Genomic DNA, 27,624 nt, shown 5'->3' on the forward strand with positions numbered 1-27,624 from the left:
AAAATCTCAAAACTGCAGATGCTGGCGTGGATGTGGAGAGAAGGGAACACTTTTACACTGCTGGTGGGACTGCAAACTAGTACAACCTTTCTGGAAGGAAGTATGGAGAAACCTCAAAGCACTCAACCTAGACCTCCCATTCGATCCTGCAATCCCATTACTGGGCATCTACCCAGAAGGAAAAAAATCCTTTTATCATAAGGACACTTGTACTAGACTGTTTATGGCAGCTCAATTTACCATTGCCAAAATGTGGAAACAGCCTAAATGCCCACCAACCCAGGAATGGATTAACAAGCTGTGGTATATGTATACCATGGAATACTATTCAGCTATTAAAAAAAATGGAGACTTTACATCCTTCGTATTAACCTGGATGGAAGTGGAAGACATTATTCTTAGTAAAGCATCACAAAAATGGAGAAGCATGAATCCTATGTACTCAATCTTGATATGAGGACAATTAATGACAATTGAGTTTATGGGGGGGAGGAAGCAGAAAGAGGGATGGAGGGAGGAGGGTGGGGCCTTAGTGTGTGTCACACTTTATGGGGGCAAGACATGATTGCAAGAGGGACTTTACCTAACAATTGCAATCAGTGTAACTGGCTTATTGTACCCTCAATGAATCCCCAACAATAAAAAAAAAAAAAAAAAAAAAGATATGTGGGTCATTATGAAAGTTTTGAGATACACAAAAATCAAGAAAGTAAAACCTGCTCAGATGGAAATAAATGAAGCCTTCCCAGTGACACTGAGAAGCTGAGCAAGTTGAAACACACACAAGTGAATCAGAAAGGACGCTGTCAACTGTGCTTCCTGGAAGTGAAATAATGGACCATAACATAGCCTGTTTCAAAACTTTTGTAGTGACCCACATATTGGCCAGAGTCACCCCAACCTTCAGAAAATATCACCTTGATCAGTCAGCATCCATCAATATCTAGGCAAGAGCCTCCACCTGCAGAAAGATTATGACTTGCTGAAGGCTCAGATGATCATTAGCATTTTTTAGCAATAAAGTATTTTTAAATGAAAGGATGCACATTGTTTTCTTAGACATAATGCCGTTGCACACTTAACAGACTACAGTATATTGTAAACAGCTTTTATATGCACCAGAAGCCAAATCTTTATGTGACTTACTTTATTCAGATATTCGCTTCATTGCGGTCACTGGGACTGAACCTGCATCTCTCTGAGGTATGCCCAAATCACCATCAGTGGGAGATCCATTTTCTCCACATTGCTGTGGACACTTGGAATTATCATTTATATGGCAGTCATTGTAGTGGCTGTGTCATGGTATCTCATTGTGGTTTTAATTTGCACTCCACTGATGTCTAATGAAATTGGGCATCTTCTAGTATGCATACTTTCAAATCACATTCATCCTGTTCAAATTTTTTGCTCATTTTTTAAGCATTATTTTTCTTCTCACTGTCAATTTGTAAGAGTTTTATATATGAAATGCACTGCTTATCTGAAGCAGTGAAATGCAACTGCTTCAGATAATTTCGCTTGGTTAATGTAAGACATGGTCTATCTGTATTTTAAATTTTCTCCATATCCTCAACTACCAAGCTTTCCCAGGCCTAATAAGATGGTCAGCCAGCTAGCAAATGAAAAATAGGGAAAGGGAGTAACTATATATTGATTTTTCTCAACATTTTTCTTAATCCCTGATTTTAGGGGTCTTGTAGCAAATTGGTAGTAGGAGATAACCAAGTGACTTATGTAAATGACACTTAGTCCTCTTCCTTTTTTCTTTTAAGAAAACTTTAATACGTAGTAAATAGTAACATTTTTACTAATAAAACCTCCTGTACTTTTAAAATTAGATTTCTCTTAGACTAAGTCCTGTTGTTTATGTGACTATTTTCCTTATTAGACTCTGGCATCAGTGTCTAGTGCATATTTCCGTTTTTATTTCCTTGATTCTATTTCCTTTAATTCCTATTCATCTTTTTATCCTTTAATCCTCTCTTCCACCTTCCCTATCATCACATACCTATAATCTGCTTATTTTGGTGGTTCCAAATAAATTTTGGTTATAGACTTTGGTGATCCTATAAATTACTTAACATACTTTTTACTTCAAAGACAACATAATGAGAATAATACTGAAACTCTTTTCAGAACTCATAGGAAAGAGTTTTTCATGAGTGAAAAACTGATACTATTTTTTAGTAGTATACAAGTAAATTAGTATACAATTAAACTCTTTGCCAAAATAAGGCAAACACACTATTATTTTTTAAACTTTACTATTTAAGACTTAAGCCTACCCAGCAATGCATGAATCACTGAGCAATCTTCCCAAAACAACACAAATCTGGAGTTCTGTGGCTAAATAACCATCCCTCTAAAAAAAAAAAAAAAAATATGGAATCAAATCTACTCATTTTAAACTATAGAAACATATTTCCATGTATTGTTTTAAAATCTTTTTTATATACAAAAAATTCATATATTTTAGGCCGAGCACAGTGGCTCACACTTATAATCTTAGCACTCTGGGAGGTGGAAGTGGGCAGATCACTTGAGCTCTTGAGTTCAAGATCAGCCTTAGCAATAGCAAGACCTTGTCTCTACTAAAAATAAAAAAAAATGAAGCAAGAGGGTCGCTTAAGTCAAAGAGTTGAAGGTTGCTGTGGGCTATGAGGCCATAGCACTCTACCCACGACAATAGCTTGAGACTCTATCTCAAACAAACAAACAAAAATCATATATTTTAAAATTTTCATGGGATGTATACTATCCTCCAGGAAATGCTCTAGTGTCAGACACAAATTTTAAGCTAACTCCTCTACAAGTATCACTAAAATTGAAATAAATAGCAGATTATACTGGAATCTCTAACATACTATCATCAGACTGAAGGACCCAGTGACGCAGTGACTCCATTTGGGGCTTTTAGGCTTTCATCCTCCATTTGGAGAAAACCTGAAAGCTCCCAGTTTCATTTCTTAGTAAACCACACCCCTCCCTATCTCCCTGAATGTGTCCCTATCTCCCAAAGTGCGTCAGTCCCCACCCCACACCCCCACCCCTGGTCGTTAAGATTGGCGGGACTCTATCAGCTTTGCTTCTCACACCACTCACCCCATACCCCCCTCAAAAACCACCCCCTTGCGGAGCGAGCACAGTGCTCTCGGTCCCACCTGCGCCTGGGGGAACGCAGACAGCCCTGGCTCGAGCCTTAATAAACACCCTCGTGCGATTTGCATCGGTGTCTGGCTCTCTCATATGGTCATTGGGGATTCCGATTCTCGGGTATAACAAGACTATAGACAATCCAGGCAGCGCCCCTAGCCCAGTGGGTAGGGCACAGATCATATATACCAAGGCCAGCTAAAACAATGACAACTGCAACAACAACAACAACAAAAATACCTGGGCATTGTGGTGGACATTTATAGTCCCTGTGACTGGGAGGCTGAGGCAAGAGAATCGCTTGAGCCTAAGAATTTGAGGTTGCTGTGAGCTGTGACGCCACAGCACTCTACTGAGAGTGACAACTTCAGACTCAGTCTAAAAAAATAAAAAGAATATAGAAAATCCCAGGGTGGTAAGTATTTTATTAAGGTAAAAATGAGATGATTAATTCTGTTGGTCAATCATATTGGTTCTAATCAGGTACCTAGTGCTAAGCTTATTTTGACTATTTCTAAAAGGATCCAGTATTAAAAGAATAAATTTCCACTGGACAGTAAAAGTAATAATTTTGACATATAAGATGATATGTATTAATCAGGTGTGATGGCACATACCTGTAATCCTAGCACTCTGGGAGACCAAGGTGGGAGGATCCCTTGAGCTCAGGAGTTTGAGAGAAGCCTGAGCAAGAGCAAGTGCCCATCACTACCAGAAAAAGAAAAATTAGCTGGGCATGGTGACATGTGCCAGTAGTCCCAGAGTTACTAGAGATCTTCAGGCAGGAGGATCACTTGAGCCCAGAAGTCTCAGCTTCCAGTTAACTATGATGATGCCACTGCACTCTACCTGAGATAAGTGAGACTCTGTCTCAAAACAAGTAACAAAAGACACATATTAATAAAACATAGTTTTGTTCCCAAACATGCAATAAAACATTACTCTAAAGTACGATCACTATATAAAATAATCACCTGGTTATTATAAAATGGTGTACATCTTGAAATTTTCAGTTCAACTGGTTTTCTTTTGATGTAAGGGAAAACATAATGATTGCCTTCAAATCCATTTTTAGTAATGTAAAATATGTGAGTTTTATTATATGTTAAAGAAAATAGATATAATAAACCCAAAATTTATTTATGATAGTTACAATAAAATACTTTTAAAGGTATACAAAACTGCAAAATAACTGACACTTTTTCAGTAAAGATACCTGATACAATATTTAATAACAAAATAAAACAAAGACACGTTTGATGATTTTTGTTCTATTTTAAAGTCACCTTATTGAACGGTACATCATGAAATCAATAGTTGTACATCGAGGAAATTTACCAATGGAGCTCTCTTCCACTGGTGTGTATATTTTAATTTGTCTCATGTGGGTGTCTCTTCCATTCTGATGATTGGCTAGAACAGCGATCTGTATCATGAATGTGCGGGTTGGCTTCTTATGATTATCAGTTAAGGGAACATGAATCCAGCCACTTGGTTCCACCAATTCCAGTTGCTGGGAAAGGGAAAAAAAAGTCAGGTAATGCTTTCACTTAATGAGTCTAATTTGTAATAATGAATGTACTTTGAAAGTAACGTTTCGCTCACTGAGAGAATGTCCCTATGATAATAATTGTTACCAATAGTTATCAGGCACTTTTACCACGGTCTACTTTACAGTTGCTAAGCCCATAACATGTACCACCTCAGCAAACAAAATAAAAATAGATGTGTAGTTTAAGTCTTTTCAGAAATTTGTACAACTTATACAACATTAGAAAGCATATGTCTCATAGCTTTTAAAAATATGTGAGTAAATTTAAAAAATATATAGTTTTATAACATCACACATCCTACAGGTTGTTTCTTTAAACAAACAAAAGGAGCCAACATGGAAAATAATGGTGAAATGCTGCTGTTGCTGCCAAGAAAAACAACAAATACTTCTGTTTCCTAAGTTCAGAAATACAAAATGCTATAAAAAATACTAGTTTTAGTGTCAGCAGAATGGCCTTAAATGCTAGTTCTGTGTCTTATAAACTTTTGGAGTTCAGGCATATTAACTAATCACTCAGAGCCTGAATTGTATCTTTTTTTTTTTTTTTTTTTTTTTGTGTGTGTGTGTGTGTGGGTTTTTTTTGGCTGGGGCTGGGTTTGAACCCACCACCTCCGGCATATGGGACTGGCACCCTACTCCTTGAGCCACAGGCGCCACCCATGAATTTTATCTTTTTAAGAAAACGGGAATATCACCCACCTCATTGAGGTATTAGAAAGATTATGTAAGGTAATGTACATAAAGACACAAGCACAATATCTGAGTCATAGCCAGTATTCAATAAATTTTTAAACCAAGAGTTGAGGTTAACTCCCTGAATAACCAAAGCACTTAAATTATTAAGGTACTTTATAGAACTTTACCATTCTTTGAAGATAGAATATCTTTAATTTTAATTAGATTGTACCATATGTTTGAGGGAGACCTGGATTCTTTGGGCAAGTCATGTGTATTAATTAGTCATTTTTCTATAGAACATAGTTAATCCCTGGAAATACATCAGAACACTTCGAGGAATTAATCTTTTTAAGCTCCTAACATAACATTTGTTGACATTTAACAATAAATGAGCAACAAAAGTAAAAAACAGACCAACTTCAAAAACAGAAATGGGCTAGGGCAATTTCTCACTTAAGAACACAGCCCCTTGAGGTAGTTCTATATCCTATAACATAGAGATGTAACTGCTCCCATCTGATATGATATACAATGATGATATACAATTACCAAAACTCACTTCCCTACAGCCTCTTTAGAAAAAAGTATGGAGAATCCTCAAAGAACTCAAATTAGACCTTCTCTTCGATCCCACAATCCCATCTACCCAGAAGAAAAAATATCATTTTATTATAAGGACATTTGCACCAGATCGTTTACAGTAGCTTAATTTTTAATCACCCAGATGTGGAAATAACCTAAATGCCCACCAACCCAGGAATGGATTAATAATCTGTGGTATATGTATACCATGGAATACTATTCAGCCATAAAAAGATGGAGACTTTACATCTTTTGCATTAACCTGGATGGAGTTGAAACACATTCTTCTTGGTAAAGTATCACAAGAATGGAAAAGCAAGTATCCAATGTACTTAATACTAATATAAAACCAGTAGACAATCTGGTACATGCCCACGTAAGAGAAAAACTCAATTCAAGTTGAGGGAAGTGGAAGGAAGGAGGAGGATGAGGGGAGAGGGAGAGGATTGGTGTGCTCCCACTTAATGGGTACAATGTAAGGGTATGTGGCACACCTCTTGAGCATGGGACACAGCTACAAGAGGAATTCTACCTAGCAAATGCAAACATTGTAATCTATTTGTTTGTATCCTCACATTAATCTGAAATTTTAAAAAAAGAAAAAAGAAAGAAAGATATAAAAAAAAACCTCACTTCTTCCTATGAGGAAGAATTAGACATGTAAATGTACACAGTCAACAGAAAACTGTACTGCTATGGGTAGGAAAAAAAAATCTAACATTATGTTTCTGGTATGTTTTATTTCAAGAACCATGCCTTTCATACATCCAAATTTATATAATAATAAATCAGACTCTATATAAATTACAAGAATATTTAAAGAAATTCAGCCATTAAAAAAAAATCAGGTAAAGCATTTTTCTTGAAAAGTGAGTGATTTATTGACTCTAGATGATAATCTAAACGTAAAATCTAGATTTTTAAATATTTTCAATGAGAAATACTGTATATAACTCTACCTCTTTGCCAATGACATGATCTTATTCTTAGAGAACCCCAAAGACTTAACCACAAGACTCCTGGCAGTGATAAAAAAAATACAATAAGTAATGTCTCAGGATATAAAATCAATGTCCACAAATCAGTAGCCTTTGTATATACCAACAACAACCAAGATGAGAAGCTAATCAATGACACAATTCCCTTCACAGTAGCTCCAAAGAAAATGAAATATCTAGGAATATACCTACCAAAAGAGGTGAAGGACCTCTATAAAGAAAATTATGAAACCCTAAGTAAAGAAATAGCAGAAGACATTAACAAATGGAAGAACATATCATGCAGATGGCTCAGAAGAATCAACATTGCTTAAACATCTATACTACCAAAAGCAATCTACAGATTCAATGCAATCTCCATTAAAATATCAACATTATAGTTTCAAGATTTGTAAAAAATAGTTCTATGTTTCGTATGGAACAGAAAAAATCCCATATAGCCAAGGCAATTGTTAGTACTAAAAACAAAGCCAGAGGCTTCACCCTACCAGACTTTAGGCTATATTACAAGTCCATAGTGATCAAAACAGCATGGTATTGGCACAAAAATAGAGACACAGACATTTGGAACTGAATAGAAAACCATAAAATGAAACTAACATCTTACAGCCACCTGATCTTCGATAAACCAAACAAAAGCACACACTGGGGGAAAGACTCCCTATTCAATAAATGGTGTTGCGAGAAAAGGATAACCATACACAAAAGACTGAAACTGGACCTGCACACTTTTCACCACTTATGAAAATTGATTCAAGATGGATAAAAGATTTAAGTCTAAGGCATGAAACAATAAAAATCCTAAAAGAAAGTGTGGGGGGAAACTCTTAAAGATACCAGTGTGGGGAAAGATTTTATGAAGATGACTTCTGTGACAATTGCAACAACAAAAAAAATAAATAAATGGGACTTAATTAAACTGAAAAGCTTTCTCTGCACAGCTAAGAAAACAACAACCAAAGCAAATAGACAACCTTCAGAATGGGAAAAGATATTTACATATTATGAATCAGACAAAGGCTTGATCACTAAGATCTACAGAGAACTCAAAATTAATCAACAACAAAAAAAGAGCTAACAATCCCATATATCCCTGGACCAAAAGACATAAATAGAACCTTCTCCAAGGAAGACAAACCAATGGCTAACAAACATATGAAAAATGCTCCTCATTCCTAATCATCAGAGAAATGCAAACCAAAACCACCCTGAGATATCACCTAACCCCAGTAAGATTAGCTCACATCACAAAGTCCCAGAGCTGTAGATGCTGGTGTAGATGTGAGAGAAGGGAACACTTTTACACTGTTGGGGGGGGTGGGGTGGGGGTGTTTCTGCAAAGTCATATGGCCTCTTTGGAATGAAGTATGGAGAATTCTCAAACAACTCAAATTAGATCTCCCATGTGTCCCTGAAATCCCACTACTAGGCATCTACCCAGAAGAAAAAAAATCATTTTATCCTAAGAATGGTTTATCACAGCTCAATTTACAATCGCCAAGATGTGGAAACAACCTAAATGCTCATCAACTCAGGAATGGATTAACAAATTGTAATATGTGCATACCATGGAATACTATTCAGCCATAAAAAAGATGGTGACTTCATATCATTTGTAATATCCTGGTTGGAGTTGAAACACATTCTTCTTAGTAAAGTATCACAAGAATGGAAAAGCAATTATCCAATGTACTCAATACTAATATGAAGCCAGTAGACAATCTAATGCATGCCCACATAGGAGAAAAACTCAATTCAATTCAAGTTGGGGAGGAGTCAGGGGGATGGGGAGCTTTCACTGAATGGGCACAGTGTGGGGGTGTTTGGCACACTTTTGGTGTGTGGAACATAATCACAAGAGGGACTCTACTTAACAAAATCAAATATTTGATCTGGTTGTTTGTACCCTCACATTAACCTGAAATACATTTACTTTTCAATAAAAAAAAAAGAAATACTGAGTAAATACCAGATAAACTTTTAATTTAAAAATTTTTATTTTGTTTTAATCAAGAATCCAAATTCTTCTTCTATAATAAGGGAAGGAAAATATTAAGTCAAAGGATAAAACCTAAGTTCCTAAAAGTTTCCATAAAGTTCAGGGGTGGTTTTCAAAAGATAAATATTGATTTTTAAATTATCTTAATTATTGAACACATATGAACTACATGTATCTCAGAAAATACACGTTTACCTTATGAACACAACCAATAGCAGTATTATAGAATCTAAATCTGGTTTGCATTTATTACTCTAGAAAAATAATTAAGAACACTATTGCGTCTTTTTTTTTGCCTTCCTCTCCCATTTTTTCTTCCCCTCCCACCCTTCTTTCCTTTCCTTCTCTTTCTTTTCTTCTTAATTCACCCTTTTTCCCTCTTTTTTTTTCCTTCCTTCTATTTATTTATTTATTTATTTATTTATTTATTTTTTATGGAGAAGACAGAGAATTAGAGATTGGGCATGAGGAAGAGAACCTTAAAGCAGGTAATTATTTTTAGGACTGAATGAATTATTTTCCTCCTTTTAATTATAAAATTAAAAAAAATAGATCTCTACCTCCCATAATATTTTTAGTAAAACTTGTATTCAGTAATATTTATAAGACTTCCATTAACACTAACTTAAAATAAGTAAGTCAGAGACCTAATCTATCTGGTTTCAATCACTAACCAGGAAGCAAATAGTTATTAAATACTTAAAATGTCCAACATCTTGTTCTAAGTATCACTAAGCATAAAAATAAGTAAGAGCTTGTCCCTAATCTTTGAAAAAGCTTAGAGGAAGACAAACAACCTCTATGAAGAGGAAACCCCTTCACTCAGTTTCCTCACATGTAAAAGAAAGAGACTGCACAAGGTATCATCTATTATCCAACTTTCCTGCCATTCAACTGAAGACGTGGTAGGCAGTATAATGGGCTCCAAAGATATCCAGATCCTTTCGCCAAAACTTGTGAAAATGTTAATTTACATGGCAAAAGATGTGACTGAGTTGAAGATCTTAAGATGAGAAGATTATCCTGAATTATCTGAGTGGGCCCAATATAATCACAAGGGGGCCTTTTAAGAGGGAGGAAAGAGAGAGAAATATGATGGAAGCAAAAGTTGGAGTGATGCAACCACAATTTACAAAATAAGGGCAGCCTCTAGAAGCAGGAAAAAGTCAAGGGACACATTCTCCCTTAGAGTCTCCAGAAAAGAAATTAGTTTCCCAACACCTTGTTTTAACTTCTAAGACTATTTTGGACTCTGGCTTACATGCATAACATTCAGTTATCAAATTTTTATTAAGCAACTATTATGTGCAAAACAATGTTCTAGAGACAGAAAATTATTATTCAAAGAGGCGCAAGAGATATAATTTAAGCACACTGATAAGACTTTCAAAAAGTCTTAAGACTTTCATAAAAATACCAGCAGTGAGGAAGAAACAAAAATAAAAAACCCCAGAGTTTACCATAAATCATAATATGTTTATAAAATAAAATGCAAACACTAATATTAATTCCTCAAAAAGAATGATAATGTTAATAATAGCATCAAACTACTCTATAGCACATAATATGTGCTAGGTACTGTTCCGAGTGCATTACGTATGTTAACACACTTAATTCTAACAATAAGGCAGGTAATATTAATGTTGTAAATGAGACAACTGAGGCACAAAAAAGTTAAGTCACACAGCTGGTAAGTGGCAGAGCTGTGATTGAATCTAATCTAATGTGGCAATATAATTCTAGAGTCTGTGCTCCTAAACATATACTGTAATAGTATATGTAATAATATATGTATTTGTAGTATATGTAATACATAATGTAAAGATAATAATTTCATAATGCTTTTATATAAAATACTACATTATATAAATAAAACATGAAAAGAAATATGAGCAAGAGAAAAATTGTCTGCTAATCTCATCATAATGCTGTTCCTTTTATGTCATACACATAATTATACATGTACAAACAACACAGAGACAAGGGAACAATTATGGGATTAAAAGTAGGATGCTTATTTCAAAATCTCTAGAGAGAAAAAATAAATATATAGTCAAAAAAGCTTTTAAAAGAACATGGCAGGATGATATACAGAAAGTATAGAATAAAATGGTAAAAGATCAAATATACTCATATGCATTAAACCCCTCTTCAACATTGTTAAAATGTCTATACTTCCCAAAGCAATCTACTGATTCAATGCCATCCCTATTAAAATACCAACATTGTACTTCCAAGACTTGGAAGAAAGGATTCTGTGTTTTGTATGGAACCAGAAAAAAATCCCATATAGCTAAGACGGTTCTTAGTAATAAGAATAAAACCGGCGACATCAGCATACCAGATTTTAGGCTGTACTACAAGGCCATAGTGGTCAAGATAGCATGGTACTGGCACAAAAAAAGAGATGTAGACATTTGGAATAGAATAGAAAACCAGGAATGAAACTAATATCTTACAACCACCTAATCTTCAATAAACCAAACAAGAACATACAGTGGGGGAAAGACTCCCTATGCAATAAATGGTGCTGGAAGAACTGGATATCCACATGCAAAAAACTGAAACTGGATGTGCACCTCCCTGCGCTCACAAAAGTTGATTCAAGATGGAGAAAGGACTTAAATTTAAGGCATGAAACAATAAAAATCCTCAAAGAAAACACAGGAAAAACACTGGAAGATATCGGCCTGGAGAAAGACTTTACAAACAGTGGTTCTCAACCTTCCTAATGCCATGATCCTTTAATATAGTTCCTCATGTTGTGGTGACACCCAACCATAAAATTATTTTCGTTGCTACTTCATAATTGTAATTTTGCTACTGCTATGAATCATAATGTAAATATCTGATATGCAGGATGTATTTAGATGACTCCTGTGAAAAGGTCATTCGACCCCCATTGGGGTTGCAACCCACAGGTCGAGAACCACTGCTTTATGAAGAAGACAGCCATGGCAATTGCAGTAACAATCAAAATAAACAAACAGGTCTTAATTAAACTGAAAAGCTTCTGTACAGCTAAGGAGACAACAATCAAAGCAAATAGACAATCTACATAATGGGAAAGGATATTTGCATATTTTGAATCAGACAAAAGCTTGATAACTACTGTGGCCCCTCCAGTCTACCCTCTCACATGGCTGCCATAGAGCCTGTGGGGGAGGCAGCTGTGCCAGGAGCACATGGAACAGGAGACCCAACTGAAGCTCAGCCCCATCCCTCAGCCCATCCTTGTGGGGAGTTTACCACCTGGGTTATTCCCTCTTACATATACCCCCAACTAAAAACCAATTTGATTGCTTTTCCAAAATAAAGCCTCAGCTGCATTGCCAACCAAAAAAAAAGAACTCAAATTCATCTACATGAAAAAAGCCAACAATCCCATATATCAAAGGGGAAGAGAGATGAACAGAATCTTCTCTCAAGAAGACAGACGAATGGCTAACAAACATATGAAAAAATGCTCATCATCCTTGATTATTAGAGAAATGCAAGTCAAAACCACCTGAGATATCATCTAACCCCAGTGAGAATGGCCCCCATCACAAAATCTCAAAACTGCAGATGCTGGCGTGGATGTGGAGAGAAAGAACACTTTTACACTGCTGGTGGGATTGTAAATATAATACAACCTTTTTGGAAGGAAGTATGGAGAAACCTCAAAGAACTCAAGTTAAACCTCACATTTGATCCTTCAATCCCATTACTGGGCATCTACCCAGAAGGAAAAAAAACCTTTTATCGTAAGGACACTTGTACTAGACTTTATCACAGCTCAATTACAATCGCCTTAGATGCCCCCCAACCCAGGAATGGATTAATAAGCTGTGGTATATGTATACCATGGAATACTATTCAGCCATTTAAAAAAATGGAGACTTTACAGCATTTGTATTAACCTGGAAATGGAACATATTATTCTTAGTAAAGCATCACAAGAATGGAGAAGTATGAATCCTATGTATTCAATTTTGATATAAGGACAATTAATGACAATTAATGACACGGTGGGGAAAGGGAAGAGCAGAGAGAGAGAGAAGGAGGAAGAAGGGTGGGGAAAAGAAAGAGTAGAGAGAGGGAAGGACGGACGGCGGTGGGGACTCAGTATGTGACACATCTTGTACCCTCAATGAATCCCCAACAATAAAAAAAAATAAAACCTCTTTTAAGGAATTCATATTGTCTTGGGGAAATCATGCTCAGTGAAATAAGTAAGTCATAAAAGAAAAGATGCAGTCTGATTCCACTCAGGTGAGGTACCCAGAGTGGTCAAATTCACAGAGACAGAAAATAGAATGATGGCTGTGCGGAGCTGGAGAGTAAGAGGTAAGGGAGAGCTATTGTTTAATGGGTACAGAGTTTAAGTCTGGGAAGAGAAAATATGTTCTGATGATTGGATGACAGAGATGTTCGTAAAACAATGTGCATGTACTTAATGCCAAAAAACTGTATGTTTAAAAATGGTTAAAATGGCCAATTTTCTATTGTGTATATTTTACCACATTAAAAAATAACTCTTGAGCTTCTCTGCTTGAGACAAATAAAAAAAAAAAAAACACACCCCAAATAATGTATAGAAACTGGACCTTCAACCACTGTTGGTAGGAAAGTAAAATGGTATAGCCACTTCAGAAAACTATCTCACAGTTCTTCAAATGAATAAAAATACGAGTTACCATGTGACCCAGCAATTCTATCCTTATGTATATATGCAAGAAAAATGAAAACAAATGTCTAAACAAAAACTTATACACAATAGCAGTATTTATAATAGCCAAAATGTACAAACAACTCAATGTCCATCAGCTGATGAATGGATAAACAAAATGAGACAATGAAATATCATTTGGTAACAGAAAGAAATGAAGCACTGGGATATGTCACAACATGGATGAACCATGAAAATAAGTGAAACAAGCCAATGACAAAAGACCACATGTTCTAAGATACCATTTGTATAACATGTCCACAATAGGTGAACCCATAGAGACACAGAGCAGACCAGTAGCTGCACAAGCCTGGTGTGAGCTTTGGGAGGAGGAGAGGATGGGAAGTGACTAATAACGGATATGGGTTTCTTTGGGGGTGTGACAAAAATGTTCTAAAATTGATGCTGTGGACACACCTGAAAAAAGATGGCGGCCGAGTAACAGCTTCTGTGCAACCGGGTGCAGTGAGAGTGGCAAGAGAAGACTTCCCTTTGGTGACACAGGAAGCTGGTGAGAGACTTCTGGACCCCACAAGGAGGACAGAAGCAGTGTAAAACTGGCAAGTGGTAAGTGCGTTTGTTTGGTCGGAGGCTGCCCACGGCTGTACTCATAGCAACAGGGAGACTGCAAGCAGGAAAAGCCTTACCTGTGGGCTGTTTTGGTTTTCTTGGACTTGGGCACTCAACTGAACTGTCTTGGGAGATCTTGGGCCCGTGTGTGTAGACAACTTTGGGTGTTGTCTGGGGCCCCAGTCTGAGCTGCTGAGCCAGAAAGGAGCTAATATTGTTCAGCTGTGGGCTGCCTGCAGCACTGCTGCAGGAGAGCTGCCCCTGTGTTGTTGCAGCACGGAGATCAACAGGGAGACCTTGGGCGAGCAATCTAGTGACTGAGCTGCCCAAAGGCCGAGACTGAGACACTGGGGAAGTGCGGAGATCCAAGTGTGGCAGATAACAGCGTTGGCCCTCAGGGGCATAGTGGGAGTCTGGACTTGGCCCACTGGATAAGCAGGCAGCCACAATAGGAGAGATCCCAGGGTTAAATGCTTTCCTTGGAAAGCTTCTGCTTCCCAAGGTTCATAGTTTGGAGTGTCTTTTAAGTGGGCTGTGGAGACTTTTGGGCTCCCAAGCCTGAGGGGTCTGAGATACCAGAAGAGGCCTCCAGTCTCCATCTCGTACAGCTGTATCAACATTGTGATTAATACCGTATGCCTCAGAAGATCACCTGTTGCCCGGCCGATATTCAGCAAGATATATATACTGTTTGGTTCTTTGATTTGGGTTTTTTGTTTGAGTTTGTTTTCTTTTTTTTTTTTTTTTTGCAGTTTCTGCAGGGGCTGGGTTTCAATGCACAACCTCCAGCATATGGGGCTGGCGCCCTACCCCTTTGAACCACAGGCACCACCCTGTTTGTTTTTTTCTTAATTTCAACGTTTTTCCTTGGTATTTTTCTTTTTTCTTTTTTCATTATTCTAGTTTAAATACAATCTTCTATTTTTGCCTTCTTTAACAATTAGAATTTCATTTTTGCCAGGGTTTCTGCCCCTATTATTTGTCCCACCCCCTACCCCTGCCCCACGCCCCATGTTATCCCATAAGGGTTCTGGCTTGTTTGTTTTGGTTTGATTTATAGTATTTTTGGCTTTCCTCTCTACGTGGTAGAGGTGGGGTACTGTGTCTGATCTGGCTGGCAAAGAGCTGTTGACCTCAAGGGAATCAGCCAACCCAGCACCCCCAGAGGCTGGAGGTCTTCAAGGTTGGTCGTATACTATACACCTATTTTACTCCTGTTTCTTTTTTTTGGTGCCTTTCTTCTTTTTGTCAATATTTCCTTTTATTCACCCCCTCTTCTTCCTCTTTTTTCTTTCTTTTTTAAATCTTTTTTTCCCTTCTTGCTTTTCAATTTTCTTATCCTTCTGGTCCCGTACCAAAAGAATTCATTAAAACTGTAAAGAGCAAGAAGAAGTGATAGGGTAATTAGGGTAAGAAAACAGATACAAGAAAGTACTCATGAAGAAGAATCACCAGAAAAATCCCGGTAACATGAAATACCAGTCCAGAGTAACCCCTTCTAGTGATCATGAGGTAGCTATAGCAGAGGACTCCTCCTATAAAGAAATATTAGAAATGACAGAAGGGGAATTTAAAATACAGATGATGAAGGAAATTGCTGAGAAAGTGGAAAACATTCAAAAAACAATCAAGGAAATTGCTCAGAAAGTGGAAAATAACCAAAAGGAAATCCAAAAACAGAATCAAATAAGAGATGAATGATACAAAGAATATAGAAAGGTTACAGCAGAGCTGAAGGAACTGAAGCAGTCAATTAGGGAATGTAAGGATGCATTAGAAAGTATCAACAACAGATTAGATCACGCAGAAGAAAGAATCACAGAGGTAGAGGATAAAGCTCTTGAGATAACTCAGATAGTTAAAGAGGCAGAAAAGAAGAGAGAGAAAACAGAATGTTCACTAACAGAATTATGGGACTCTATGAAGCATTCAAACATACTATAGTTATAGGTATCCCAGAAGGGGAAGAAGAATGCCCCAGAGGAATGGAAGCCATTCTAGAGAATATTATAAATGAAAATTTCCCAAACATCACCGACGATTCTGACATACTCCTTTCAGAGGCATATGGGTCCCCTGGTCGCCTCAATTCACATAGAGCTTCTCCAAGGCACAATGTGATGAATCTATCTAAAGTCAAGACAAAAGTAAAGATTTTGCAAACTGCCAGGAGTAAGTGCCAACTGACCTACAGGGGTAAATCCATCAGGGTTACAGCAGACTTCTCCAATAAAAGTTTTCAAGCCAGAAGACTTGGTCATCCGTCTTTAATCTACTTAAACAGAACAACTTCCAGCCCAGAATTCTATATACCACTAAGCTAAGCTTCAAAATTGACGGAGAAATCAAATCTTTTATTGATATGCAAACATTGAGGAAAACTGCCACAACAAGACCAGTTTTACAGGAAATATTTCAACCTGTTGTACACAATGACCATCACAATGGACCTAGTTTCCACGATGATGCAAAAAACAAAACTAAGCAATAGACTTTCACAAACTAAGTTGAATAGAACGCTACTACACTTATCAATGATTTCAATAAATGTCAATGGCTTGAATTCTCCACTGAAGAGGCATAGATTGACTGATTGGATTAAAAAACACATACCATCTATTTGCTGTCTGCAGGAAACACAACTCACGTCAAAAGACAAATTAAAACTCAGAGTTAAGGGTTGGAAGTCAATTTTTCAGGCAAACGGAATTCAGAAGAAAAGAGGGGTTGCAATCTTGTTTTCAGATACATGTGGATTTAAAACAACTAAAGTCAAAAAAGACAATGATGGTCACTTCATATTGGTCAAGGGAAAAAATAGAACAACAGGACATTTCAATTCTAAATATTTATGCACCCAATTTAAATGCGCCCAGATTCTTGAAACAGACCTTGCATAGTTTGAGCAATATGATATTCTACAACCCCATAGTAACAGGAGACTTCAACACCCTTCTCTCAGAGCTGGACAGATCCTCTAAAGAGAAATTAAACAAAGATGTTAGAGATTTAAATGACACCCTAGAACAACTGTGTTCAATAGATGTACACAGAACACTCCATCCCAAAGATAAGGAATATACATTCTTCTCATCGTCCCATGGAACTTTCTCCAAAATTGATCGTATCCCAGGACATAAAACAAACCTCAACAGAATCAAAAGAATTGAAATTCTACCTTGCATCTTCTCAGACCACAAGGTACTAAAAGTGGAACTCAACTCCAACAAAAATGATCAACCTCACACAAAGGCATGGAATTTAAACACCCTTATGCTGAATGACAGTTGGGTGTGGGAAGAAATAAAAAAGGAAATCATTAATTTCCTTGAATATAACAACAAAGAAGACACAAGTTACCAAAACCTATGGGATACAGCAAAAGCAGTCCTGAGAGGAAAATTTATCTCTTTAGAAGCATACATTCAAAAAACAGAAAGAGAGCACATCAACAAACTTACAAGCCATCTGACAGAATTGGAAAAAGAAGAACAATCTAAGCCTAAACCCAGCAGAAGAAAAGAAATATCACAAATTAAATCAGAGATTAATGAAATTGAAAACAAAAGAATCATTCAGAAAATTAATGACAAAAGAATCATTCAGAAAATTAATGAAACAAGAAGTTGGTTTTTTGAAAAAATAAATAAAATATATAAACCTCTGCCTAGACTAACTAGAAATAAAAAAGTAAAATGTCTAGTAACCTCAATCAGAAATGACTGAGGGCTTGATCCCCATGAATTGAATAGGGACTAATTCTCACATAAATTGGATTTAATTTTGACAAAAGTACATTATTTAAACATTAATTTTTAATTCAACTTGTTAATATGTTGTTTAGGATATTGCATCCTCATTTGTAAGTGACATATGTTTGTAATTTCCCCTTTATAATAATACATTTTCTTCAATTTTAATATCAGGTGTACCCAGATCAAGTACAATGATTTTGAAACATTTCTTCTTTTTTGATTGTCTGTAAGATTTGGCATGATCTGTTTTTCGAAATTATCTGTTACTTTTATTTATAAATATGAGTTGTCTACTTTTTGAGACTTAAAAGAATAAGAAGTTAACTGATGACTCCATAGTGAACCTAGGAATCAAAGCATTCTTATAATAGACATACTCTTTATTTGAATGTGAATGTTACTTTCATTGCATTATTATTATTGCTTAATATTTCAATGTAGCAATTGTCTGATTCCTTTTCTGAATGTATTTATGCTTGTTCGTTCTTTACGAGGTTTTTGTTTCCAGTACTAAATTATTTATTTATTTATTTATTTTATTATTAAATCATAGCTGTGTATACTAATGCAACTAATGCACTGGTTTTATACACTGTTTGAAACATTTTCATCATACTGGTTAACATAGCCTTCCTGGCATTTTCTTAGTTGTTGTGTTTAGACATTTATTTTCTACATTTACTAAGTTTAACATGTACCCTTGTAAGATGCACCACAGGTGTAATCCCACCAATCACCCTCCCTCCACACATCCTCCCCCCTCCCTTCCCTCCCTCTACACATCCTCCCCCCTCCCTTCCCTCCCTCTTCCCTTTCCCTATTTTCTTAGGTTATAACTGGGTTATAGCTTTCATGTGAAAGCCATAAATTAGTTTCATACTAGGGCTGAGTATATTGGATACTTTTTTTCCATTCTTGAGATACTTTACTAAGAAGAATATGTTTCAGTTCCATCCATGTAAACATGAAAGTCTCCGTCTTTCTTTAAGGCTGCATAATATTCCATGGTGTACATATACAACAATTTATTAATCCACTCATGGATCGATGGGCACTTGGGCTTTTCCATGACTTAGCAATCATGAATTGGGCTGCAATAAACATTCTGGTACAAATATTTTTGTTATAATGTGATTTTTGGTCTTCTGGGTATATACCTACTAGAGGAATTATAGGATTGAATGCAGATGTATTTTTAGATCTCTAAGTGTTCTCCAAACATCTTTCCAAAAGGAATGTATTAATTTGCATTCTCACCAGCACTGTAGGAGTGTTCCCTTTTCTCCACATCCACGCCAACATCTCTGGTCTTGGGATTTTGTGATTTGGGCTAATCTTACTGGACTTAGATGATATCTCAAACTAGTTTTGATTTGCATTCCTCTGATGATTAAAGAGGAAGAGCATTTTTTCACATGTCTGTAGGCCGTGCGCCTGTCTTCTTCAGAGAAGTTTCTCTTCAAGTCTCTTACCCAGCCTGCGATGGGATCGCTTCTTCTTTTCTTGCTTATACGTTTGAGTTCTCTGTGGATTCAGGTTATTAAACCTTTGTCGGAGACATAACCTGCAAATATCTTCTCCCATTCTGAGTGCTGTTTGCTTGCTTTATTTACCGTGTTCTTGGATGTGCAGAAGCTTTTTAGTTTCATCAGGTCCCAGTAGTGTATTTTTGAAGCTGCTTCAATTGTCCGGGAGAGTCCTCCTCATAAAATACTCGCCCTGATGGATTTCGTCAAGGGTTTTCCCTGCACTCTTCTAGTATTTTTATAGTTTCATGTCTTAAGTTTAAATCTTTAATCCAGTGAGAGTCTATCTTAGTTAATGGTGAAAGGTGTGGGTCCACTTTCAGTCTTCTACAGGTTGCCAGCCAGTTCACCCAGCACCATTTGTTAAATAGGGAATCTTTTCCCCACTGAATGTTTTTAATTGGCTTGTCAAACATCAAATAATGGTAAATATATGGATTCATCTCTTCATTCTCTATTCTGTTCCAGACATCTACTTCTCTGTTTTTGTGCCAGTAGCATGCTGTTTTGATCACTATTGATTTATCGTGTAGTCTGAGGTCTGGTAGCACGATTCCTCCTGCTTTTTTTTTTTTTTCCTGAGTAATGTCTTGGCTGATTCCATATAAAATGAAGTATTTTTTCAAGATCTTTAGTGTATGACAGTGGAGCTTTAATAGGGATCGCATTAAAATAGTACATTGCTTTGGGTAGTATGGACATTTTAACGATGTTGATTCTTCCCAGCCATGAGAATGGTATGTTTTTCCATTTGTTAACATTTTCAGCTATTTCTTTTCTTAGAGTTTCATAGTTCTCTTTATAGAGATCTTTCACGTCCTTTGTTAGATAAACTCCCAAATATTTCATCTTCTTTGGCACTACTGTGAATAGAATACAGTCCTTCACTGTTTTTTCAGCTTGAATATGGTTGGTATATATAAAGGCTACCGATTTATGAATGTTGATTTTGTAATCTGAGACGCTGTTGTATTCCTTGATCACTTCCAAGAGCTTTGTAGTAGAATCCCTGGTGTTTTCCAGATATACAATCATATCATCTGCGAAGAGTGAAAGTTTGATCTCTTCTGACCCTATATGGATACCCTTGATCGCCTTTTCTTCCCTAATTGCTGTGGCTAAAACTTCCATTACAATGTTAAAGAGCAGTGGAGACAATGGGCAGCCTTGTCTGGTTCCTGACCTGAGTGGAAATGATTTCAATTTAATTCCACTCAATACGATATTGGCTGTGGGTTTGCTGTATATGGCCTATATCAGCTTAAGAAATGTCCCGTCTATACCAATTTTCTTAAGTGTTCTGATCGTGAAGGGATGCTGGATATTACAAAAAGCTTTTTCTGCATCAATTGAGAGAATTATATGGTCTTTAATTTGTTTATGTGCTGAATTATTGAACCAGCCTTAAGACCCTGGTATAAAACTGACTTAGTTATGATGTGTTGCTGGATTCTGTTTGTTAGGATCTTGTTGAATATTTTTGCATCTATATTCATTAGTGATATTGGTCTATAATTTTCTTTTCCTGTTGGGTCTCTTTCTGGTTTGGGGATCAGGGTGATGTTTGCTTCACAGAATGTGTTGCATAGTCTTCCTTCTTTTTCTGCATTTTGGAACAGGTTGAGTAATATAGGTACTAGTTCCTCTTTAAAGGCTTGGTAGAATTCTGATGTGAAGCCATCTGGTTCCGGGCTTTTCTTGTTAGGGAGATTTTGTATGGTTGATGCTATTTCAGAACTTGATATTGGCCTGTTCAACATTTCCACTTGATTCTGGCTAAGTCTTGGAAGGTGACGTGCTTCCAAGTATTGGTCAATTTCCTTCAGATTTTCATATTTCTGAGAATAAAGTTTCTTGTAATATTCATTAAGGATTTTTTGAATTTCTGAGGACTCTTGTTGTTATTTCATCTCTGTCATTTCTGATTGATGAGATTAGAGATTGTACTCTTTTTTTCTGGTTAGGTTAGCCAAAGGTTTATCTATTTTATTGACCTTTTAAATAAACCAAGTTTTTGATTTATTGATCTGTTGTATAATTTTGTTTTCAATTTTAGTTAATTCTGCTCTAATTTTGGTTATTTCTTTTTTTCTAATGGGTTTGGGGTCGGAATGTTCTTCCTTTTCCAGTTGCTTGAGATGTCCCATTAAGTTGTTAACTTCCTCTCTTTCTGTTCTCTTGGGGAAGGCTTGCAGTGCTATAAATTTCCCTCTTAGGACTGCCTTTGCGGTATCCCAGAGGTTCTGATAATTCCTGTCTTGTCATTTTGTTCCAAAAATTTGGCAATTTCCTTCTTAATCTCATCTATGACCCAGCTATCATTCAGCATAAGGTTATTTAACTTCCATGTTTTTGTATTAGTATGCTGATTCCTGTTGTACTGACTTCAACTTTTATTCCATGGTGGTCTGAGAAGATGCAAGGAATAATTTCTATTCCTTTAAATATACTGAGGTTAGACTTGTGACCTAAGATGTGATCGATTTTGGAGTTTGTTCCATGGGCTGATAAGAAGTATCTGTATTCAGTTTGTTGGGATGAAATGTTCTATAGATGTCTGCTAAATCCAAATGTTGGATGGCTAAGTTTCAAATCTAAAATTTCTTTGCTCAGCTCCTTATTGGAGGATCTATCCAACACCGCCAAAGGAGTGTTGAAATCTCCGACAATTACAGAGCTGGAGGAAATCAAGTTGCTCATGTCTGGTAGAGTTTCTCTTATAAGTTGAGGCACATTCTGGTTGGGTGCATAAATATTAATAATTGAAATCTCATCATATTGAGTATTACCCTTAACAAATATGAAGTGACCATTCTTATCCTTCTTTACTTTTGTTGGTTTAAAGCCTATTGCATCTCCAAATAGAATTGCAACACCTGCTTTTTTCTAATTACCATTTGCCTAAAATATGGACGACCATCCTTTCATCCTGAGTCTATATTTATCTTTTAAGGTAAGATGTGACTCTTGTATGCAGCAAATATCTGGCCTGAGTTTTTGTATCCAGTCAGCTAACCTGTGCTTCTTTAGAGGACAGTTTAAGCCGTTCACATTAATGGAGAATATTGATAAGTCTGGTAAAATTTTGGGTATCAAGTTTTTCAAAAGTCCAGTGGACATTTTTAATCCTTTTGCCACCATGGAAGTTGGACTTTGATCAAAAGTTTCTGAGTGAGTTTACTTTTGTGGTAGAGGACTGGGCTGGTCATTATGGAGGATAGGTCTGAGAATATCCTGAAGAGCTGGTTTGGTTATGGCAAATTTCTTCAACATATGAATGTCATTAAAGTACTTAATTTCTCCATCATAAATGAAACTCAGTTTAGCTGGGTACAGGATCCAGGGTTGAAAGTTATTTTGCTTTAGGAGATTAAAAGTCGCTGACCACCCTCTTCTGGCTTGAAAAGTTTCAGCAGAGAGATCTGCAGTCATTTTAAAATTTTTCCCTTTGTAGGAAAGGATTTCTTACGTCTGGCTGCTTTCAGAATTTTCTCCTTCATATTAACTTTAGTGAAGTGAATTATGGTATGCCTGGGGGATGTCTTATTCAGATTGAGTCGTGCTTGTGTTATGAAACTGTCTGCTATCTGAATTTCAGAATCTCTTGGCATGTCTGGAAAATTCTCTTTCATTATTTCATGGAGAATGGCCTCTATGCCTTGTGAGGCCACTTCATCACTTTCAGGGATTCTAATGAGGCGGATATTAGCCTTCTTCAAATTATCCCAGAGCTCTCTGAGAGAATGATCCATTTTTGCTCTCCATTTCTCTTCCTCTTTGAGAGTTTAGGAGCATTCAAAGGCTTTGTCTTCAATGTCAGAAATCCTTTCTTCCGCTTGCCCCACTTTGTTACTGAGAGATTCTACTGTATTTTTCAGATCTTTCAGGGCTGCAAATTCTTGCTTCAGTGCATCAAAATCTTTGGTGGTTTTGTCTTTAAATTCGTTAAATTCTTGAGACAACTTTTGAATTTCTCCTCGAATTTCTAATTCCGACTTTTGAATTGCTCCTTGAATTTCTAATTCCAAATTTTCCTCCATTCTATTAATCTTGTTTGCAATCAAATTGTGAATTCAATTTCTGACATCTTGGCCAGCTGTTTGTGCATGGGATCTTCAGTTACATCTGCCATATCTTTCCTTGGGGGGGTAGATCTATTCTGGTTATTCATGTTACCAGAGTTTTTCCACTGATTTTGCCCCATGGTTATTTTACACCATTTGACTTTTCCCCTGGAGCTTTGTCGAGGATCCGTTCAGTGCTATGGCCTGAGAAACTGGGGACCTGTTGGTGTAGTGGGGCTAAGTGGTTCTCTCTTGTTTTCAGCTGGTCTCTGTCCAACCGTAGTGATACAGTTACTCTGGGTTGAAGTCTCAGCTGTGGAGAAATACCAGCAATTAAGTCACCCCGCCCACCACAGGCAACAATTGGAAAAGGAAAATCAAACCTTCCTACAACCATACACCCAGGGCACCGTGGTGATTGGATCAGTTCAAAAGGTCCAAATCAATTGTCTCAGTCAGCACCTGTCTCAGGTGGGAGAGCTTAAAAGTCTCTGGCAACTGGATCGCAGGGCTCTGGTAACAACTCAAACATGACTTGCTCCGGTGCTCCGTGAAGTCAGGAGGACCCACCCAGCAAATAGATTAGTCTGGGAAGGTTGTTGCCTCCTTCCCCACTTTGCACCTCTGTCACACCCAGTCACTGACAGCCCCACAGGGCTGTGACCCAGTTGCCTCCAGTGAGCAGATACTCCAGGGGTTTGCACCTGCCTGAATCACAAAGAAATCTATATCTGCTCAGCCAGGCCACTGCTCTCTGCCTCTATCCAGCAGGGGGAAGGGAGGCCTGACAACCTCCGGCGCTTGATGGAGGCTGGTGGGTGTTAACTCAGTTCATGGCCCACCCCTGATTGATGTTACTGACCGAACAGAACAACTTTGCGGGAATTTGTTTCTGTCCCTGCTACATTCCCCTGCACAGAGAAGCTGTTTGTTTTGAGTTCCCAGAACCTGCGCCTCAGGCCCTGTCTTTGCTCCTGCAGGTTTGTCTTCACAGCATGGTTAGGTGTCAGTTCTAGCCTCCTGCCTTACTTTGTCTATAGGCTGATGATCCCCTGAGAGCCGGGTGCGTCTTAGGCTCAGTAAAGCAGTCCTCTGGGTCAGCCCCACCCTGGGAATTTCCCAGCTCTGCATGTGTGTTTTCTAGTCCCCGCGCTCCACCCAGACCCGTACCACTTCAGGCAAACCCTTTACTCATGGGGCCTGCGTTTCAGTCCCAGATCTGTTCTGTGGTGGCTGCCACCTGAGAAGATGCCCAGCCTCCTCTGGTTGCCCAGGGAGACAGGGGGTGTGGCTTCAGAATATCTGGGGGGTGATCCCTATTGTTGCCAAAAACGGCTACTGCTCTGTGCTTCCTGTCCAGTCCTTTTTTTAAACATTGTTATTGTTATTAAAATTTAAGCCTTTTTACTTTTGTGAAGGCAAAAAATGGAAACCTAATAAACATATGTATATATAAAAATAAAAAAAATAAAATTTTAAAGAAAGATGGAGACTTTACCTCTTTCATGTTTACATGGATGGAGCTGGAACATATTCTTCTTAGTAAAGTATCCCAAGAATGGAAGAAAAAATACCCAATGTACACAGCCCTACTATGAAACTAATTTGGGACTCTCACATGAAAGCTATAACCCAGCTACAACTTAACAATAGGGGGAAGTGGGAAAGGGGGGGGTGGGTAGAGGGAGGGGAATCGGTGGGATCACACCTGTGGTGCATATTATAGGGGTATTTGCGAAACTTGGTAAATGTAGAATGTAAATGTTTTGGCACAGTAACTGAGATAACGCCGGAAAGGCTATGTTAACCACTGTGATAAAAATGTGTCAAAGGGTTTATGAAGTGAGTGTATGATGCCCCATAATCATATCATTGTATACAGTTATGATTTAATAAAAAAAATAAAATAAAATAAAATAAAATAAAATAAAATTGATGTTGTGATAATTTCACCACATACTAACACCACATATACATGTTAAACTGGTGAACTGTATGATACGTGAATTATACTTCAATAAAGTTGTTATTTTTGAAAAACAAAATCTAGCCAAGTATGATGGTTCACACCTGTGATCTCAACACTGAGAAGCTGAGGTGCTCTAGATTAGGCTTTGGCTTAAAAAAAATGTTGTGGCTATTTTATCTTGTATGCAGACCACTAAAACTTTCTCCATTTCTCCATGTCATCAGCAATGTTGTTTTGCTTTCTTATCATTCTCATTTTCACTGTAATTTTCCATTTCTTTTAAGAACTTTCCTTTGCATTCATAACTTGGTTAACTATTTGGGGAAAGGGGCTAGATTTTGGTCTATTGTGGCTTTCAACATGCCTTCTTCACTATGCTTAATCATTTCCAACTTCTTTCATTTAAAGTGAGAGAAATGGAACTCTTTCTTTCACTTGAATTAGAGGTGATTGTAGGGTTATTAACTGGCCTAATGAACGTTGTTGTGCTTCAGGGAATAGGGAGGTCTGAAGCAAGAAAGGGATACAGCGAATGGCCGTTTGGGTAGAGGAGATACACACACATTTATCAATTAAGTTCACCATCTTCTATAGGCAAGGTTTGTGGTACTCCAACACAACTACAACAGTTGCAACAAAGATTACTGATCACAGATGTCCATAACAGGTATAATAATGATGAAAAGTTTTAAAATATTGCACAAATTATCAAAATGTGACACGGAGATACAAAATGGGCTTATGCTGATGGAAAAATGGCACTGAATGACTTGCTTGATACAGGCTTGGCACAAACCTTCAATTTGTATAATAAAAAAATGTGGTATCTACAAAGCACAATTAAGCAAAGTGAAATAAAATGAGGTATGCTTGTAGCATAAGGAATAGTTAGAGCCCTCAATTCTCGCCCCGCTCCTGAATAGGCAGGTGAATGTCGCTTTCCCACTCTTACAGAAAACTCAGGTTTTACTACATAGATAGGTAAAAAAAGGGAGACCCTATATTCAGGTAGAACAAGACTGGATGACAGCAACACCTGATTATAATAAAGAGAATAAATGAACATTGGCATATGTAACCATGAAACCTCAGCTCTCTTCATCTTGCTTAGCTAGGAACACAGAATCAGGTGTTGCTGTCACACCTTGCAGTTCCCTATGTATCCCAACCCTCCCAGCCTCTGCCATGTGCCTCTAGGTTGAAGAATGTGTCATTATATTCTGGGCAAAATGAGAAGTCCAGAAAAAACAATATATAGATAATGTTTGTATGAGTGTCCTCAATTTAACAAACATTTATTGTTTGAAGGTCCATTTTGTGATAGGGATTGTTCTAGTTTGTTGGAATATATCAATGAAAATAAAGACAAAGACAAAAGTCCCTGCTCCCCTGGAAGTAATATTCTAGTGAGGGAAGACAGAAAATAAACATAATAAATAAGTGATCACATAGCATACCAGGTAAGAAAAGTGTTTTTGGGAAAAAATGAACAGAAAAACACAGAGAAACAGAGAAATAGTTCCAGGGGCAGGTGCATGCAGTTTTAAATAAGGTGGTTAGAATAGGCCTCATTGAAAAGGTGATATGTGCAAATGCTTGAAGGAAGTGAGGATTTCATCCTGACCACACTCTAGGGAGGCCTACTGAGCAACAAATTCCACTAACCTTTTTTTTTTTTTTTTTTCTTGTAGAGACAGAGTCTCACTTTATCGCCCTTGGTAGAGTGCCATGGCATCACACAGCTCACAGCAACCTCCAACTCCTGGGCTGAAGCGATTCTCTTGCCTCAGCCTCCCGAGTAGCTGGGACTACAGGCGCCCGCCACAACGCCCAGCTATTTTTTGGTTTGCAGTTCAGCCGGGGCCGGGCTTGAACCCGCCACCCTTGGTATATGGGACCGGTGCCTTACTGACTGAGCCACAGGCGCCGCCCCCGAGCAACAAATTCTATAGACACAAACTGTTCCACACTGCTTATTTGTATCTCACTCTTAAACATGAGAAACTAGCCATGAATCTCCAGGCATGTAAGATACAATCCAAAACAAAATAGAAAGTGAAA

General features: G+C 37.4%; 1 protein-coding gene across 1 annotated transcript in view; it reads right to left on the bottom strand.

Moving 5' to 3' along the window:
- Nucleotides 1–4,224: 4,224 nt before the first annotated feature.
- ANAPC10 (anaphase promoting complex subunit 10) overlaps nucleotides 4,225–27,624 on the bottom strand; it is a 90,794-nt gene continuing 67,394 nt past the window's right edge. The window contains exon 5 of the mRNA XM_053582198.1: nucleotides 4,225–4,669. Coding sequence (XP_053438173.1) covers nucleotides 4,439–4,669 — 231 coding nt within the window. The 3' untranslated portion in view covers nucleotides 4,225–4,438. The remainder of the gene's footprint in view (nucleotides 4,670–27,624) is intronic.

Source organism: Nycticebus coucang, chromosome 1, assembly GCF_027406575.1.
Source record: "Nycticebus coucang isolate mNycCou1 chromosome 1, mNycCou1.pri, whole genome shotgun sequence".
NCBI classification, from domain to species: Eukaryota; Metazoa; Chordata; class Mammalia; order Primates; family Lorisidae; genus Nycticebus; species Nycticebus coucang.